Source organism: Mizuhopecten yessoensis, unplaced genomic scaffold (assembly GCF_002113885.1).
Source record: "Mizuhopecten yessoensis strain PY_sf001 unplaced genomic scaffold, ASM211388v2 scaffold716251, whole genome shotgun sequence".
Classification (NCBI taxonomy): domain Eukaryota; kingdom Metazoa; phylum Mollusca; class Bivalvia; order Pectinida; family Pectinidae; genus Mizuhopecten; species Mizuhopecten yessoensis.
In genome coordinates this window covers 253,223-273,435 of record NW_018480023.1, presented here as the reverse complement: position 1 = coordinate 273,435, position 20,213 = coordinate 253,223, and the positions used below count along the sequence as shown (strand labels likewise).

Sequence of the window (20,213 nt, the reverse complement as noted above, 5' to 3'; positions counted from 1 at the left end):
GTGGGGCCCATTAGGGGAAATAGAGGAAAACATTAAAGATCCTTCTCCTTCTGTACCGTTGAAGGGATTTTAACCTAACCAAACTTGTTTTAGAGAATCTTTGGGCAAAGGGAATTGAATATTTATAAATGGAAGATGCAACTTTGTTACTTGTACTCCTTTGATAAACCTGAATGGTACTCAGCAGGTTTTAAATTGAAAAATAAAATACCAGGTGAGCTACTAAGGCCCCTGGGTCTCTTGTTTTAAAAATCTTTGAACAGCCCCTGGGTGATGATATTTTTTCATTATTTTGCAGACCCTGCTGTTTTCTTGAAAGTCAGGAGCCTGAGATGTACCTGTAGCGAGTAAATCAGAGGATGATTAGACTATTTTGCTCATATGAATTGGAACTTAGTAACACAATTATGCAGAACCAACGATACTGGAAACTACCCTGGAAGACTTGTAGCAGGTACATAGTCAGTGGCCTCCCTTTTAGAAACTATTCTGTTTGTTCACCAAGAATGAGCAGTCCATTAATACAACTAGCCAGATGTACTCATTCACAAGTATGGTGTAGACCAGCTGACAATGTGTGGACAGCCATCTCCAGATACCTACATCCACCAGCAGTAACAGCATTGTGTATGTCACAAACTCGTTCTTCTGTGCCTCTCAAACAGAAACAACTGAATAATTTGCGGCCATATCATTCCGACTCCAAAGAGCCAAAATCGGCTTTTGAAAATAAGACAACCCAGCAATTGGTAGCCAGTTGTGCCGAGTCTGTCTACCAGACGTTGGTTAAGAAAGATCCATGGCTATACCCTTACTCTAGAACAGTTGCCTTTTCAAAAAGTCGAAACAGCAGAACACCGAAACCAAGATTGAATTCACCAGAGCTGGAAGACCTGATCAATCAAGCCATCACAACTGATTCAGTGGAGCACATGAGTGTAGAGGAGATGTGTTCTGTGTTCCGTGATTTGACTCATGCTGGCTTGGAGGCCACGCATCCTCTGATGACATGCCTCTTTCTACAGTTGCAGAGTAAGCAAAAAAGTTTAGATTTTGTGTCGCTTGGACAATTTCTATCAGCCGTTGAGAATTACAACAGCAGTCACATCATAATTGAAAAGGAAATTCTTCCCCAACTTGGATATCTATTGCAGAATGGCTGTGTGAAGTTAGAAAAAGATCCCAAATTGTTTCTTGATGTTTTGTGTCATTTTTCTTCCTGTGGTCTACTGCAGCAGATAGACAGTGACTTAATATCAAACTTATTGCTTCAAATATTATCACTATGTAGGGATCATAGATCCATTGTTAGTGACCTTGACCTTGTTGTCCAAGTGTTTCAATTGGTGTCAGTGTTTATGTTGGGAGATCACCGATTGGCCTTCATTGAGCCCAACATTCAAGACATAAGTGGGATAATTTTGAAACATATAACAGATGTTATGTCAGCAAACATTCAACAACTAAACCTCCACCAGCTCTGTGCTATCACAGCAATGTCTGCCGAAGAACATATGGAGTTCTTGTCAAAACCTTTTTTGGAGAAGGTCCAATCTAGGATGGAATCCATAATATTTGAAATGCAAGATTTTTCAATGTACAATATCTTGGAGCTTCAACAACTTGCAAACCTCTCATGGATGAAACTTTCAGCAAAATGCAAAGACAAAATCCTCCGTTTGACTTGGGGATGTCTGCAGAATCCTGTAGCCCAGTCGTTACCTCTAGAAATGGTCATCTTCTTAAAACGTTCCAGAGCAATCTCGGACTTGCTTTGTGACAGAGATATTTCTGTGACTGCCAAAGAATCATTAAACAGAGCATTTTTTGATTTTGATATAATGCCCCACCTTAAAACCGATGATTTTGTTGAGCTGTACGACACCACATCTCTGTATTTCTCTTCAACAGGAAGCAAAGATGACTTTGGCCTGCAGTGTCTATCTGAAGTATTAAGCAGCTCTTTATTAGACATGACAGATAGACTGCAACGTCTTCACTTTGTAGTACTTGTAAAACACCAAATGAATACAACACCTCTAACAGGTATATTTAATGAGAAATTAGCCCATTGTTATAACCTTAATGAGCTTAAAAAACTTATTAACACGATAGCCTCTGCCTATGTAGACACATATTACCACAACCTTGTACATGCTTTTACCCGAGTATTTCGCACAACAGGAAGGGAAAGGACAGAAGACCGAAATGACATTCGTCAGTTTTTTCTCTTGGGCTACGACATAAAGACGAGCAGCCGTGTGAAACTGTGTGGATTACCTAGCTGGCGACTACAACAACAGTTCCGTGACTTGTTCAGACCGTGCATGCATGTACCTACAGATGATTTAAGGAATGATATTCTCTATGGTCTCACCTTTCTGTGTGACGGACACTTGGATCCACATGAATTTGAGATGGCCTGTTGGCTAGCCCTATCTCTTTCCCCTAGTTCTTATTCACAATTCCAGTGCAACCTTCTGGAGTATGCTATCAAACACCAAACCAATATGAAAATAAGTAATTTCATAGACCTTCTTCAGATCTCATTGAAAATTGGACCACAAGGTACACAGCAAAGATTACTTCAAGCAGCAAATAATAGTTTGAACCAATTGACAATAGATGCCGTTGAACCCCCCGTCTTGGTTCAGATGCTATGCAGTATGTCTGATTTGATGGATTTTCCACAAAACTATATCACAAAAGTGTTTCGGGCTCCCTACATCAACAAAGTGATGGACTTACTGCACAGTCCAGGTAAACAATTTATGTTCAACATCTGGTAAGATATGTATATCAATTAAATACATCAACACTAAAATATGTTTAGTACGAACATGCTTATTGCCAATTCTTTAATTACCCCTATAGGTTACTTGGGGTTCATTATAATTATGTTTTCAGTAAATCTTTGTCATTGCTCTGGTGAATTTGAAATCCTCATATTAGTTATGTTTCAGGTTGTCAAGGTCAGGATTATCATTCCTATATATAGAATTTTATTTGTCAACGCTCTTGTGACTTCATTCCTTCACAAATTTTGATAAAACTTAATAAATAAAGTTTGAGCATCTTTACAAAATTAACTGAATCTTAAATTCCATTGAAGTATGCAAATTTCAACTGGTTACCATGGCACTATTATTGAGAACACAAATAAATACTGATAGTGTTTTTGTTCCTACAGCAGTTACAGTGCTAGTGACAAATAGGTTACCTAGTGGGTTAGGATTCTTGTCCAGCTGATTTGTATGCATGATAATAGAAAGGCTGTTTTTTACTTGTAGATCTGTCTTACAATCAGTCTCAATCACTGTTAAACAACATTGTCGAGTTGAACAGAAAGGTGTGCCTGCTGTGTCCAGACTATGCTGTTCCCTATCAGCGGAGGTTGATAGAAGCTCACCCTGAACCAGGTGGGCAATGTAAAAGTACACTGTACCGGCCTTCACATTAGTAACTAAATCAATGCAAAAATAAATAATATGTCCATGTATATATGATTGGCACTGATCTAATTTTTATGTTCATAAAACATGTTCATGGTGTGAATATTCATAGTTCATTATATTGCTATTGTTTGAGATTTACCTGCCGGGAGAGGGCTTGTATCTAGGCTTTGCCTGTTGCCCAATTCCCATTTAATCTGATTGATTTAATAAAATATTTTGAAATGAAATGTAAAGTGATTGACATGCTCATTCCATAAGTTCCAGGGGTAACTGTAACTCTCCCTAATGTTCTTCACACCCTGGAATATGTCATGACCACATTTCATGATCACAGTTAGTTATGGTATTTGATTGTTCCAGTTGAAAAAAATGACCAATCGCCTGCAGGCTAATACCTTTCCATTGAAGTTTATAATACAGAAGAGAGAAATGCAACTTCAAAACTGGTCCATTTTACTGTTATTCTTTTAATGTACATCAAAAGATTAAACTAAGTCTACTTGAATCATGCACCAGATTATATGTAAAAAGCCTTTGATTTCAGCATGACATATTCCAGGGGTGTAGAAAATGTAAGGAAGTGTTACCCCTAGGTTCTGAGGATGTGACATGCTGTATTATATATACTGGTCAAGAAAATCAAGAAAAACATGTTGAATAGTAATTTAACTATGCTCCAATGTTCCTAAATGAAAAAGTTATAGTGTATTTCGATGTACACTTTTAAGGTTGCAAAATTGTAAGATTAATACCAGATGATGGTGCAGGCCCATTGGACCTCTCGTTTTCATTAGCTCACCTGGCCCGAAGGACTTAAGCTTAAGCTGTGGTGCAGCATCTGTCGTCTGTCGTCTGTCCGGCGTTCGTCCGGCGTCAACTGTTTAATTTAAACAACTTCTTCTGAATAACCAAGAGGCCCAGTGTGTTGATATTTGGCCAGTAGCATGCTTGGATGCAGTGCTACCAAATTTGTTCAAATGAATGACCTTTGCCCATTTTCAAGGTCGAAGCGGTCAAATATGTTCAAATCTTTCAACAACTTCTGAAAAACCAGAAGGCTCTGGGTGATGATATTTGGCCAGAGACATGCTGGGACGACACGCTTTGAAATTTGTTCAAGTGAATGACCTTGACATATAAGTAAAGATCAAAGGGGTCAAATATGTTTAAAATCTTTTAAACAATTTCTACTGAATAACAAGAAGGCCCAGGATTATGATAATTGGCCAGAAGCATGCTTTGATAAAAGGCTACCAAGTTTGTTCAAATGAATGACCTTGACATATTTTCAAGGTCATATTGATCAAATATGTTTAAAACATTTAAACGACTTCTTCTGAATAACCAAAATACCCAGGAAGATGATATTTGGCAAGAAGCAAGCTTGGATGAAGGGCTATCAAGTTTGTTCAAATGAATGACCTTTACCCATATTCAAGGTCACTTGGCTCAAATATGTCAAAATCTTTTCACAACTTCTGAATAACCAGAAAACCCATGATGTTGATATTTGCCCAGTAGTATGCTAGGATAAAGGGCTATGAAGTTTGTAAAAATGAATGGACTTGACCTTTATTCAAGGTCACAGTGATCAAATATGTTCAAAATCTTTAAACCACTTGTCCAAATAACCATAAGACACAGGATAATGATATTTGGTCAGTAACATGCTTGGTGAAGGGCTACCAAGTTTGGTCAAATGAATGACTTTTACCCATATTCAAGGTCACGGGTCAAATATGTTTAAAATATTTCAACGACTTCTGAATAACCATCATGCATAGAATGTTGATATCTGGTCAGTAGCATACTAGGATAAAGGGCTACCAAGTTTGTTCAAATGAATGACCTTTACTTGTATTCAAGGTCACAGGAGTCAAATTTGTTTACAATCTTTAAACGACTTCCTCTGAATAACCATAAGGCACAGGATGCTGATACTTGGCCAGTAGCATGCTTGGATGAAGGGCTACCATGCTCGTTCATTTGAATGACCTTGACCCACTTTTAAGGTCACATTTTGGTCAAATATGTATAAAACTTTGAATGACCTAATCTCAATAGAGAAAAGGTCAAGGGTAGTGATATTTAGCAAGTTGCATCTTGTGATGAAGGGCTATAAACTTTGTTCATTGTAATGACCTTATTCAACTTTCATTGTCACATGGGGTCAAATGTTATAACATCTTTTAACAGGTTCCTTTAAATACTGATATTTTGCTATAGCTTTACTTTTAAGTAAGATCACTTTTAAGGTTACAAGTGTGAGATTAAAACCGGTTGAGCGATGCAGGCCCATTGGGCCTCTTGTTAGTTATGAAATGTGTACCAGTTTTGCCCGAAGAAAACAAACTTATTTGATTATGATTTCAAACATGGCAGTGTACAGATAAATTTGTTCATTAGGGCCCCGTATCGGAGATACGTGTGCCCTATAGTAATCACTCTGTCTGTCTGTCTGTCTGTCCTTCCGTCCGTCCGTCCGTCCACAAATTCTGTTCCTGGCTGATAACTTTGGTATTTATTGACCGATGTTCATGAAACTTGGTCAAGATGTTCAGTTCACAAAAATACACATTGAGGTAAAAAACAAATCAAGGTCAAAGGTCAAGGTCATTAGGTTCAAAGGTCAAGGTCAAATTTTACATCTTTTGACTGATGAACATTTTGTTATGACATCATGAAGCAAAGTTGATCAGGATTAAACAGAGACATACTGAGGTAAAAAGTCGAGGTCAAAGGTCAAGGTCATTATATTCAAAGGTCAAGGTCAAATTTGCGTCTTTTCACTGATGAACACTTTGTTATGACAATATGAAGCAAAGTTGATCAGAATTAAACAAGGAGTCAACTGACCAAAGGTCAAGGTCATTGGGTCAGGGGGCAAGGTCAAATTTTGTAGCTTTTCACTGGTGAACATTTCGTTATGACATTATGAAGCAATGTTGTTCAGAACTTGACACAGAGTCAACTGACCTTTAGATTAGGTCAAGGTTACGGGATCCAAAGGGTCAATGTCAAGGTTTGTATTTTTCACTGATGAACATTTTGTTATGATATCAAGAAGCAAAGTTGGTCAGAATTAAAGGATAAGTCAACTGACCAAAGTTCAGGGTCACCAGGTAAATGGGCAAGGTCATTTGGGTCCAAAGGTCAAAGACAAAGTGGATCTCTGACTTTGACCCTGGCTCTTGATGTAGGAGGTATATAAGGTGAAATAAAACAAATCAAAGCTAACAAATGAGTATTGCACCGGTATTTACATTTCTGATAGCCCAGCAAATATGGAGGTGGAAGGAAACAAGACTCACATCATAGTACATGTAAAATGTATATTTTGCTTCCTTGCGATTCTTTGTCCAAATGTCAAACGTAAAGCTCAGCTATATGGTCAGATTGCTTCTTGATGATTATGGGGGATATATTGCCACAATACGGGGCCCTTACTGACCTGTCAGTGTTCTAGTTTGAATTGTAAATAAGAGTAAAATGAAAACAATTTGATAGAACTTAAACAACATATGTCACTTTTCATTATTTACTAAATAATATGAACTTGTTTCACTCATGTTAAATACACAAGTCATGAACAACGTCAATCAGGATCAGATAAGACAGCGTTCTGTGGGATTCTGGTTAAAAACATCATGTAAGCAATATCTCATAGCTTTAATAAACTCAACATATTGACTTTGTACAGCAGGTGGATCTTATGATGCCCAGCTGATCCACTATCTGATACAAAAGCAAAGCATGCAGGATACTTTAACTTCTGAATTAGGAGGACCTGAGTTCGTTCGCACCAATTACATCACCTCGGATGGCATTCACATAGGTAAGTAGAAAGATACAGTAACTAATTGTAGAGAGATAGAACAGATTTTAGTTGTAACTGTTCAGAAACTTTTTGTCATTGCCATATGTCACATGTAATATGTGACACTATTATTATAAATGGCATGAGTAACATGTGACACTATTATTATAAATGTCATATGTGACAATTTTATCATAAATGTCATGTGTAACATGTGACACTATTATTATAAATGTCATGTTAACATGTGACACTATTATCATAAATGTCATGTATAACATGTGACACTATTATTATAAATGTCATGTGTAACATGTGACACTATTATCATAAATGTCATGTGTAACATGTCGCACTATTATCATAAATGTCATGTGTAACATGTGACACTATTATTATAAATGTCGTGTTTAACATGCGACACAAATATTATAGGATGTTATGTGAAACATGTGACAAGAAAATATAGAATGTCATGTGAAACATGTGACACTATTATTATAAATGTCATGTATAACATGTAACAAGATTATTATAGAATGTCATGTGTAACATGTGACACTATTATTATAAATGTCATGTATAACATTTAACTAGATTATTATAGAATGTCATGTGTAACATGAAATTAGATTATTATAGAATGTCATGTGTAACATGAAATAAGATTATTATAAATGTCATGTGTAACATGAAATTAGATTATTATAGAATGTCATGTGTAACAAGATTATTATAAATGTCACGTTTAACATGTAATTAGATTATTATAAATGTCATGTGTAACATGTAACACGAATATTATAGAATGCCATGTGTAACATGAAATTAGATTATTATAAATGTCATGTGAAACATGAAATTAGATTATTATAGAATGTCATGTGTAACATGAAATTAGATTATTATAGAATGTCATGTGTAACATGTGACAAGAATATTATAGAATGTCATGTGTAACATGTAACAAGATTATGATAAATGTCTTGTGTAACATTTAACAAAATTATTATAGAATATCATTTGTAACATGCAACATGAATATTATAGAATGTTATGCATGTGTAACATGTAACAAGATTATGATAAATGTCATGTGTAACATGTGACACTATTATTATAAATGTCATGTTTAACATGTGACAAGGTTATTAAAGAATGTCATGTTTAACATGTGACAAGATTATCATAAATGTCATGTGTAACATGTGATACTATTATTATAAATGTCATTTGTAACATGTAACAAGATTATTATAGAATGTCATGTGTAACATGTAACAAGATTATTATAGGATGTCATGTGTAACATGTGACAAGAATATTATAGAATGTCATGTGTAACATGTAACAAGATTATGATAAATGTCTTGTGTAACATTTAACTAGATTATTATAGAATGTCATGTGTAACATGAAATTAGATTATTATAGAATCCCATGTGTAACAAGTAACAAGATTATTATAAATGTCACGTTTAACATGAAATTAGATTATTATAAATGTCATGTGTAATAGAAATCAGATTATTATAGAATGTCATGTGTAACATGAAATTAGATTATAATAGAATGTCATGTGTAGCATGTGACAAGAATATTATAGAATGTCATGTGTAACATGTAACAAGATTATGATAAATGTCTTGTGTAACATTTAACAAAATTATTATAGAATATCATGTGTAACATGTAACACAAATATTATAGAATGTTATGCATGTGTAACATGTAACAAGATTATTATAAATGTCATGTTTAACATGTAACAAGATTATTATAGAATGTCATGTGTAACATGTGACACTATTATTATAAATGTCATGTATAACATTTAACTAGATTATTATAGAATGTCATGTGTAAAATGAAATTAGATTATTATAGAATGTCATGTGTAAAATGAAATTAGATTATTATAGAATGTCATGTGTAAAATGAAATTAGATTATTATAGAATGTCATGTGTAAAATGAAATTAGATTATTATAGAATGTCATGTGTAAAATGAAATTAGATTATTATAGAATGTCATGTGTAAAATGAAATTAGATTATTATAGAATGTCATGTGTAAAATGAAATTAGATTATTATAGAATGTCATGTGTAAAATGAAATTAGATTATTATAGAATGTCATGTGTAAAATGAAATTAGATTATTATAGAATGTCATGTGTAAAATGAAATTAGATTATTATAGAATGTCATGTGTAACATGAAATTAGATTATTATAGAATGTCATGTGTAACATGAAATTAGATTATTATAGAATGTCATGTGTAACATGAAATTAGATTATTATAGAATGTCATGTGTAACATGAAATTAGATTATTATAGAATGTCATGTGTAACATGAAATTAGATTATTATAGAATGTCATGTGTAACATGAAATTAGATTATTATAGAATGTCATGTGTAACATGAAATTAGATTATTATAGAATGTCATGTGTAACATGAAATTAGATTATTATAGAATGTCATGTGTAACATGAAATTAGATTATTATAGAATGTCATGTTGGTCAGTGTAATGTTACATACTTATTGACAACTCTTTTATCAACACTGCTCCATTTTTATAAATTTGAACAGACATGGTGGCATATTTCAATGAAGATTGTAATGTAGTGAAATATTCTGAACTTGACCACATGAGAAAGGCTGGCAAATATTACACAAAGTAAGTAATAAATAACAGTTGCTATACTACTTCATATGAGTACATGTACACACATTCACATCACTTTTAAATGTTTGATGATTAAATTAAAGCATCTGTTTTACAAGGGCAAAGCTGAGTAAAAATCATATTTTATGAGGCAAAGCCTGAGTGAAACATGGTCAATCAGAGGCAAACAAAGAATTACGTTTGCATATTGATAGGGCAATGAATACTTGATTTTGATTTACATATTTACTAATGATTATTAGCTCCTATGGCCCTTTGAGCTTATGCCATACTGCTGCGTCTGTCGTCCTTCGGTCGTCCATTCGTCAACTTTTTTCTTTAAATGACTTCTCTTGAAGAACAGGAGGACATAGATTCATGATATTTGGCCAGTGGGTACCTGAAATGGAGTGCTATAAAGATTCCTTATTAAAATTACCTTGACCTATTTTCAAGGTCACATGGGGTCAAATATGTTAAAAAATTCAAACAACAATATCCTAAGAACCATTTGTACTTGACTCATGACACTTGGATATGTTATGTAGACCAGCAGTGCACATTTTTTCTTAATTACAGTAATGAGGTCAAAAATCAACTAGTCATCAGTCATAGGTCAATATGAGATAACAGGCCCAGGGTAATGATATTTGGCCAGTAGGCACCTTGGATGGAATGCTATAAAGTTTCCACAATAAAATGACCTTGACCTAATTCCAAGGTCACAGGGGTGAAATAAGGTAAAAACTTCAAACAACAATAGTCATGATACTATGTTATGGTGACCTGCTGTGTGAATCGTTTTCTTTATTACAATTATGATGTCAAAGGTCATCTTTAAGTACTAGGTAGCATCAAAGGTTATTGTGGGTTAAAATAATATCATAAGAACATTTTAAGAGATGTTTAAATGTCTTGTGTTCTAGATAGCAGATTTGGTCTGAAGTTACCTATATGTCAATTTCATGTAACGAAAGAAACAGGTGAGCAATAAGGGCCCTCTGGGCTTTTTGTTTAATTATATTGTTATTCATATTTCAGACTTGCAGTTATTTTTCTTCACAAGGATCAATATCTTCTGCGCCGAGAACTCCCCTCCATTCAATTTGAAAGTAGACAAATTAAGGCTTCGCTCCGAGTTAAAGGCTACAAAGTTATCTGGGTAGGTATAAGATACTGTAAAAGTGGATATTTTCATTATTTATTCTAGAATTATATAGATTTCAAAACTATTGCCAAAGCAGAAATTTTCTCATACACAAAAAAATCCACGTTTACAGTGTAAAGATTGCCCCAAAATACAGTACCGACATGACGAGCACTGTGATGCCCGTTGGTATCATCAATAACTAGATTCATATTTTGGTCAAAACATCACCCACAGTCAGACATTTAATTTTTGGCAATATCTTCACATTCTATTTTCTCTTTGGAAAAGCCATGTTGTAATTGAATGAATCTTAGATTTTTAGCTCAGCAAGAAAAGTAAAAACACTTGTTGGGGACCTCATAAGGAACATTTGTATCATGTTTAAAGTGAATTGGTGAAGCTCTTCTAGAGAAGAGGTTTTAAGTGTCCCAGCAAATCAGAGGCCTGGGTGGCTGTCTTGGATTATCACATCAGCACAAAAAGTAAGAAGTCTTGTTGGGGTCCACATATGGAACATTTTTACAAAGTGTGAAGTCAATCTCCACAGCAATTCTTGATGAAACTTTATTTGGATAATATTTATAGAACGTCAAAGACAGAGACTGAAGTAAAGCCAAACCTGTGCTTAATTGATAGGTGGTTTCCAAAATACAAGTTTCTGGAACAAAAGTCACCTCATTTGGTTGTCACTTGGTACACTAAAGGGTGTATCTATACTTCCTGTATAAAGATACATCAGTTGTGTGAGCATTCATGTACTACCCTGAGATTGGCAAAGGTTTCTTCCTAGGAACCTAATGAAATATAACTTGATTTTTATGTAATTTGGTCAATATTTGCACTATCATCAAAATCTGTTAGTAGTTACAGGGGTTTTGCCATGTGTTTATAGGGTCGGGCACAGGGACCCCCCATTCCCGATTGAAAAAAATAGTAAAATTACCCTGCATTTTCCCAATTTCAGTCTTTATTTTCCCAATTGGATTAAAAAGCATGTTTATTCAAGTTCTCAGCCATTATATGTGCAAAATTTGAAGTATAACTGTCCATGATGGAGCATTCAAAATGCATAAATAACAAAAAATTGAAATTGAATAAGCAAAAACAGTGAAAATAGATGTGTTTATACCATGTATGTTGCTAAACATTTTACTGCAAGAAACAGTTAGAGGAAAACTTTGTGCTAGTCACATTGCATGTTTTATTTTTTCCAAACTTACGATATTTTCCCAAACCTGAACATGTGGGAACAATGATGATATTTCCCAATTTTTGCCAAATGCCGATGATATTTTCCCAATTCTTGCTTAGGGGCCCTTTCCCAAAATAGCTGTCAAAAACTCATTATCAATGACGGATTCAGATTTTTTTAAGCCCATTTGTGAAGAATTCCCGCCGTAACACTGAATACATTGAATCAATTATGATCAAAGGAGGGGTATATATATAGGTTTCTGTTTTTGTCTAGCCGCAACAACGTAGCGGAAGCGAGACTAATAAGGTGTTGCATTTCCGGCGACGGAGGCGTCAACATTACGTTTTTGCATTTAAAATAGTGTCACTGAAAGTGTAAGTGCTAGACCAACCAAACTTGGACCATATATGTATCTATGGTAGCACATCTCAACCCATGCTTCAAATGCTGGAGGCGGCCTACCTTTGATGGTCCACTGACTTTGTTAGCATCTCCATCAACATTAAGGTTTTTGCATTTAAGTTAGAGTCTCTGAAACTATAAATGGATGCATCTGAGGTAGTATATCTCAACCCATGCATCAAATGCTGGATGTCTACATTGAATTTATTTCACTGATATGTGAATTGATGGTCAAAGTGGGGCACAGGCGAGACATATCAATCTGAATGGCTTGTTTATTGTTTGATATAGGGGAGGACTACATTATTACGTAATAAAAACATTTGAGGTAATTAAGGATATATATATATATATATCTTCAGGTTATAAATTGGTTAAGTACACACATGCAAGACTAGGGAACAGAATCACTACATCAGGGATAGAATGATAATGGCTTTGAGCTCCACGTGGTGACCCAGAATCAACTTGCCAACTATAAATGTGAATGAAATCCTTCTTAAAGTTACAATCCTGCTCAGCCTATGGTCGTCTGCCCGAACCACACTAAATTTTTTAGCCCACCATCGTCCACCATCGTCCGTGGTCCGTGGTCCGTCGTTCATCCATTAACAATTCATGTTATCGGTATTTCTCAAGAAGTACCTGAGGGATCTTTCTCAAATTTTATATATGTGTTCCCCTTGGTCCTTAACTTTTGAGACTGATCGGATGTGATGTCAGTGTATAGTTGATGTGCATCATTATATAGTTGATGTGTGTCAGTGTATAGTTGATGTGCATCATTGTATAGTTGATGTGCGTCATTGTATAGTTGATGTGCGTCATTGCATAGTTGATTTGCGTCAGTGTATAGTTGATGTGCGTCAGTGTATAGTTGATGTGCATCATTATATAGTTGATTTGCATCATTGTATAGTTGATGTGCGTCATTGTATAGTGGATTTGCATCGTTGTGTAATTGATTTGCATTGTTGTATAGTTGATTTGCATTGTTGTATAGTTGATTTGCATCGTTGTATAGTTGATTTGCATCGTTGTAATAGTTGATTTGCATCGTTGTATAGTTGATGTGCCTCATTGTATAGTTGATGTGCGTCATTGTATAGTTGATTTGCATCATTGTATAGTTGATTTGCATTGTTGTATAGTTGATTTGCATCGTTGTATAGTCGATTTGCATCGTTGTAATAGTTGATTTGCATCATTGTATAGTTGATTTGCATTGTTGTATAGTTGATGTGAAGTTATGACACTGTTATATCAAGGGAATCCCCCTATCTCAACCCTAAGTGAGACAATGATATCTCACAACAGGAAGGGTAGACCCACCTGTCCAGGGTAGTAATACACTATTACTTTCTCCTGTTAACTCAACACTGATAATAGTATAGCACTTACACAAACCATCATAGTCTACAATTTTACTTACCTATATAAGTCACAAAAAGAAGTTGCCAAATCTAAATGTCCTCAACTTAAACTTCTGAAGTGATGCATATCATTTGATAAACAACGGATGTTTCTGGTTTATTACAGGTATCCTGCTGGAAAAAAGAGAAATACTATGTGTTGGTCAAAAGGGCAAAGAGACTCTTGGGTAAAGTTTATAGAGAATTGGAAATTGATAAAGGTATGTGTCTTCCATTTTGTCTCTTCACCAATCAATTTGATTCAAACTGGCCTTAAAAGATTAAAAGGTTGACCCTGAAAAATCTTATAGCACATGTTATAGTCACCTTAGACAAAGTCTCTGTTGTATGTTGTCCATTGTTCATCCATAAACAAATCACATTTTTTAAATCTGCTCATTAACCACTGAACTGATTTCAACTTAACTTTTCTGGAAGGTTTCATTGTCAAAGGCAAACCAAAATGTGAATAATATGAATCTAACCCCCAGGGGCCTCAGGGGCAGGGGGAAAAGAGGCCAGATTTGCTAAAATTTAAATAATCTTCAGACCCAAATACATGTATGCTGGAATCAAATACTTTTCAAGGGACACACTGTTTCCTTGCTATCTCCTTATTCATAGTCCGTTCCACATGTCCAGTTTGACCTCTCAAATTGTTCAGGAAAGCCCTGTTAAAAAATAGTGCTGATAACATCAGGTGGCAGTTTTGAAATGAGGCAGTGAACACAGGTGATCTGACTGAGATGCAAAATCACAAAGGGCCTCAAGAAAGGGGCTGTCGGGCAACTTCTTACCACATTATGAAACTAAGGAATATGATTCCAAGTCCCTGTTGATACTTATTGAATCCCGTTAGTAGTAAATATTCAAAGGAAGAAATATTTGTTGGCATCTCAGCATTATTTATAGACACTGGGAGATATGCTTGAATGATACTGGTACAAATGGGTACGGTACTAAATTCCTTCCCTCAACCTTGGGACAAACCTTTATCACAGGACCAAGACCCTTTTTCAAGGGTTTTCATTAAGTGCATGAATGCATTGACAAGTATAAAAAGAGAAATGTTTGTAAAATTTCTTATTACAACTCATTGTCTTTGGCACCTTTATTCAAGACCATGCAGTACATCTGTATATATATGTTCATGTATATTCTCTTTCCCACTTTCAATGTTTTCATATGCTTTAACACTTAGTCATATTATAGTCATCACACACAATACACATTTCTATCAAGGCCAATAACGGTATATGTACATGTAGAATATGTGTCAGATATGGAACTGTTAGACACTTGATAATCATGTTTTCAATACTTTACACAAAGATGTAAGCACTCTTGTAAATGAACCCTTTTTGATATTGAGACAACTTTTCTTTATTGCAATTATTGATTCTCTTGTAATAGGACATTGACATTTTTAACACAACTGCAGGAATGGGATAGATATTTTTTTTAAATTCTATTATGGACACAGGACACAGGACCGGATTCAGTACCGGTTCCATCCTGGTAATAAATATTGTCTTGTCCCTGATTTCTGGAATTTGAATATGAATAGAAGTAATTTTCCATGCATGATGGTATAAATTTATTCCTTTTGTCAGAAACAGAAACCATAGTACCGACCGCACACACCATTTTTACAACACAACCAAATTGCTTTTTTCCGTTTTCAATATGTATTCCGATGCTGTTTGAAGTTTTAAATAAATCGGTTTTAGACAAAATTTTTGCATGATCATACATTCTAAGTGAACATCAAAACATGAACTGTTGACATAATGAAGATGTGATCAGATTTAGTTTCTCGGGTGAACCTCTGTTATTATCATCCTGGACCGTCATTTTGAATGTCTTACATCTTCCATGTGAATAATTGTTTTCTTCTTCAGCAATATAATAAAATCATACCTTTTTACTGGACCCGGGAGTATTATAAAACCTAATTGTAAATAAAATAGTGCACGCATCTCATGGGACTACATGTACCGACAGAGGAGAGAACAGAATAGTTTGCTATACGCCGTGGCCGTACTGTACAACATCACAACAATTATCCCTTGGAGGGCCCCATAGCAGAATCAAACTAACCAGTCACACTAACCTGCCTTTCGCATAAACCACTGTATATATATATAGATGCAAAGAAAACTATCTCGGAACCATGCCCATTTAGATAACAAAACAAATCATCTGTGTTCCGACTTAGACAAACAAATGAGCAAGTTCAATGCTTTTAGATACTTATTCATTATATAAACAACATTTCTGTTGATTTCATTTCAGTTTTATTCAACATCGTAATTGCTATCCAGAAGAATACATACTCTGTATATTACTAATTGTTAGAGCAGCTATTTTATCCTTTGAATACTTCTCACCTTCAATAATGCTTCCGTAACGTAATCCTTCTGCTATATCTGGATCATTTGGCAACTCTTTGCTTCGTAGCTGACACGATAAAGGTTATTCACTTGCTGACACTTCCCATGGCTAGTCATGTTGTTTACAATGAAATGGCGTGTTGTACGCATAAGTTTTTAGATGTGACACTATAAACTATCCTGTAAAATGTCTGACCATACAGGATCAGAATCCGTCTACTATTAGTAATTATACATTTTAATGAATATTTGTCAGCAAAATCTTACCGTCATTTGCCATTAGGAGACTTAACTTGATATATTCATGCAGTATTTAAAAAAAAATCATTTAAAAACTGTTTGGAAAGGTCCTTATAAGGTGCTTTATCAAAATTGTGAATTTCATTGGACCCATTCTCCCTTGGTTAATATAGTTATACATGTAAAGGTAAATAACACTTTTGGAGATATTGTGTTTATTTTCAGTGGGGAAGAATTTAAACTTAGTTGGAATTATTATCATGTGATTGCAGTTAGATGCTATGAACATTAATAGACCCTGAGTTACCCCAAATGCCAGAGGGAGTTTGCCCAATGCAAAGTGGTCAAATCAGCCAAAATTTCAACGTATTTTTCCTTCAGACTCACAGACCCATTGCCAGATATGCTGCAATCAAATACTCTTTATCGATGGAAAGGTCCTTAGGCTTAGGTACTTTATCAAAATTGGGAATTTTATTACCCTTGGGTTACTTATTCCCCCCTAGGGAGGGACAATGTTTACGTACTTTATTTTATATAGAAGGAATAAACACTTTTGGAGATATTTTGCTTATTTTCATTGGGAAAAAACTCAAACGTGGCTGAAATTTTCATCATGTGGTTGCGGTTTGATATTATGACCATGAACCGAAAGCTCTACGACCACAGGGGTTGGGTTTGAAGGGGTCAAATTGGCTTAAATTTCAACAATCTTCTTCTTCCGACCACCATATATGCTAGAACTAAATTTGATGTCCAAAGATGCTTTTTCAGGTCACTTGACCTATTGTGTTCCCCTTTCATCCCTGTATCCGTAAACTTTTTTTACATTTTTGACTTCTTAACATCAGATAAATGTTTTTTTTTCAATCTTGGTCAGAATCATCTTTAGTGGCAGAGGGTATGAAATTTTCTGTCCCTGCCCAAGGGGCCAAGGCAGGGAAATTAGCTAATATTTCAAAAACCATTTTTCTCGAGCCTCGGATGTACTAGAATTATTTTCTTTTTATGGATGGAAAGATCATCAGGGACTTGATCGAAATTGTAAATTTGAGTACTCTCCGGTTATCCTTTCAACTTTGGGGAGAGGGGTAAAGAACAATTTGGGATACTTTTTGGTCATTTTCAGCAGGGAATGATTTGGTTTGAATTATTGTGATCAGATGCATTTAGATGGTAGGAGAAAATAACATCCCACCTTACCCTAGGGGCTGGATTAGATTACTTTTTATCTCTAATTAGTCTTTCAAATAGATATTATACTGAGTTTTTCACACTCAAGAGAAACCTCAATTTTCTGCTATGCTTGTGAAAAATACATGATACATGTATTCAATGGGAGACCAATATATATCATCTTCATCTATGTACCATAAGCATGCATTTAAATATAACAATGTCATACCATAAAGCCATTGTGTACATGAATCGTAATGAAAACATAAAATATTTACTGGATAAATCAATATCCTTATTGTTTATGCTCTGAAATATAAAAGGGATATCTTCGAATGTGATGGGTTGGCAAATGGAAGATTTTTTCAACATGGTTTTGTATTTCCTCAGGAGAGATGGCAAACCAAGATGGTGTTTCCTAGAAAATGCTGCAAACAGGAATGGTGTTTCCCCAGAAAATGCTGCAAACAAAGATGGTTTCCCAAGAAGATGCCGCAGATAGAAACACTGTTTCCTCAGAATATGCTGCAAATACAGATGGTGTTTCTTAGAAGATGACATAAACAGAGACACTGTTTCCCTAGAAGATGCCGCAAATAGAAATGGTGTTTCTTAGAAGATGCCGCATACAGAGATGGTGTCTCTTAGAAGATGCCGCATACAGAGATGGTGTCTCTTAGAAGATGCCGCATACAGAGATGGTGTCTCTTAGAAGATGCCGCAGATGTTTCCCTAGAAGACTAGAAGATGACATAAACAAAGATGGTGTTTCCCTAGAAAATGCTGCAAACAGAGATGGTGTTTCCCCAGAAGATGCCACAGAGACGCTGTTTCCCCAGAAGATGCCACAAATAGAGATGGTGTTTCCGAAGAAATGCGATAAATAGAGACACTGTTATCGAAGAAGATGCCACAAACAGGGACAATGTTTCCCCAGAAAATGCCGCAAACAGAGATGCTGTTTCCCCAGAAGATGCGACAAATAGGGATACTGTTTCCCAGAAAATGCTGCAAACGGAGATGGTGTTTCCACAAGATGCCACAGAGACGATGTTTCCCCAGAAGATGCCACAAACAGATGGTGTTTCCCCACAAGATGCCACAAATAGAGATGGTGTTTCCTCGGGATATGTGGAAAACAGAGATAGTAATTCCTGAGGAAGTTGGTGTTTGTAAACAGAAACAGTGTTTCTTTCATAGATGTTGAAAAGGTGGCAAAGAGGGATAGTATTTGCCCTGAAGATATAGAGGCAAACAGAGGTGGTTTTGCCTATGATGTGTACATCTAGTGTACTGTTTTGGAATAGGTTTTAAAGCGAAATATAATAAAAAGCAAAATAAAGCCCCAAACATGCTGTAACAATTGCCACCCATTTAAACGGATGGGATGAAGCCCATGGGAAATTTCCATAGTGGTCTGCTCTGAATAAAAATGTGATCAAAGTCAACTTGTTTTCATTTCAATATATATGTTTTCTTCAAAGGGACCTACTTAATTCAGGATACCTAAAGACTGCAGAATGAGGTCAACTAGTTCTGATTTCCCCTTTCCTTTGCAGTGAACATTTTGAACATGAAGAAATCATATTTGTCTACATAATATTATTGTGTATTATTATAAAGGTATTTTTCATAACCAACATGTTTTGAATAATTATAAAATGAAAAAGAGTCATTTGCTTGTTTTATCTTTTTCTTTATTTACTGAAACAGATTGATAAGTATTGTCTTTTAATAAATTCACATTAGTTACATAGAGATTTCTTGACTCTAGAAAGTAACTAACCTCTAGGCCCAAAGGAGTATCAGTTTGATTAAGTTTAGCTCACCAGAGGGTTCAAAGGGCAAGTGTCCGCCATCTGTCATCGTTCGTAAATCAAGGTATCGTTAAAAACAACTTCATTTTGATAACTAGAACACTAGTGTCATATTGTTTGGAGACTGACAGATTGAAATGAAGTATCATGTTCCAAATCACAGAGGTCTAATATAATGAATCTTCTAATGAATTACATGGCCTAGAATGATCATGATTTGCTTGTGTGAAGGACAATCAATATCAGTTAATCTTTTTCACAGTTTTGGCTCTTCATTGCTCTGTCTGCATACATTCTTGTGCGCCTTCCTAACTTTGCAGATGTAACTGACACAAAACAAGGGTTCACATACCATATTTTACCGGTGATAATCACAGTGGGACTACTTTGCATTGCATACTGTTAACCATTGCCACCATTTTATTTTTTCAGAGTTAACGCCCTTTTCAACTTAACATTCCAGTCATTCTATGTAACTGT

At 35.1% G+C, this 20,213-nt stretch overlaps 1 protein-coding gene across 3 annotated transcripts in view; it reads left to right on the top strand.

The window, feature by feature from the left end:
* LOC110442346 overlaps window positions 1-19,589 on the top strand; it is a 27,808-nt gene extending 8,219 nt beyond the window's left edge. For 2 of the 3 annotated variants that reach the window (XM_021485901.1, XM_021485903.1), the window contains exons 2-8: window positions 299-2,760; window positions 3,291-3,419; window positions 7,156-7,290; window positions 9,873-9,960; window positions 10,990-11,110; window positions 14,235-14,328; window positions 18,307-19,589. In XM_021485901.1, coding sequence (XP_021341576.1) covers window positions 360-2,760; window positions 3,291-3,419; window positions 7,156-7,290; window positions 9,873-9,960; window positions 10,990-11,110; window positions 14,235-14,328; window positions 18,307-18,338 — 3,000 coding nt within the window. In that variant the 5' untranslated portion in view covers window positions 299-359 and the 3' untranslated portion in view covers window positions 18,339-19,589. The remainder of the gene's footprint in view (window positions 1-298; window positions 2,761-3,290; window positions 3,420-7,155; window positions 7,291-9,872; window positions 9,961-10,989; window positions 11,111-14,234; window positions 14,329-18,306) is intronic. The other variant, XM_021485904.1, reaches the window with a different exon arrangement.
* The last annotated feature ends 624 nt before the right edge of the window (window positions 19,590-20,213 follow it).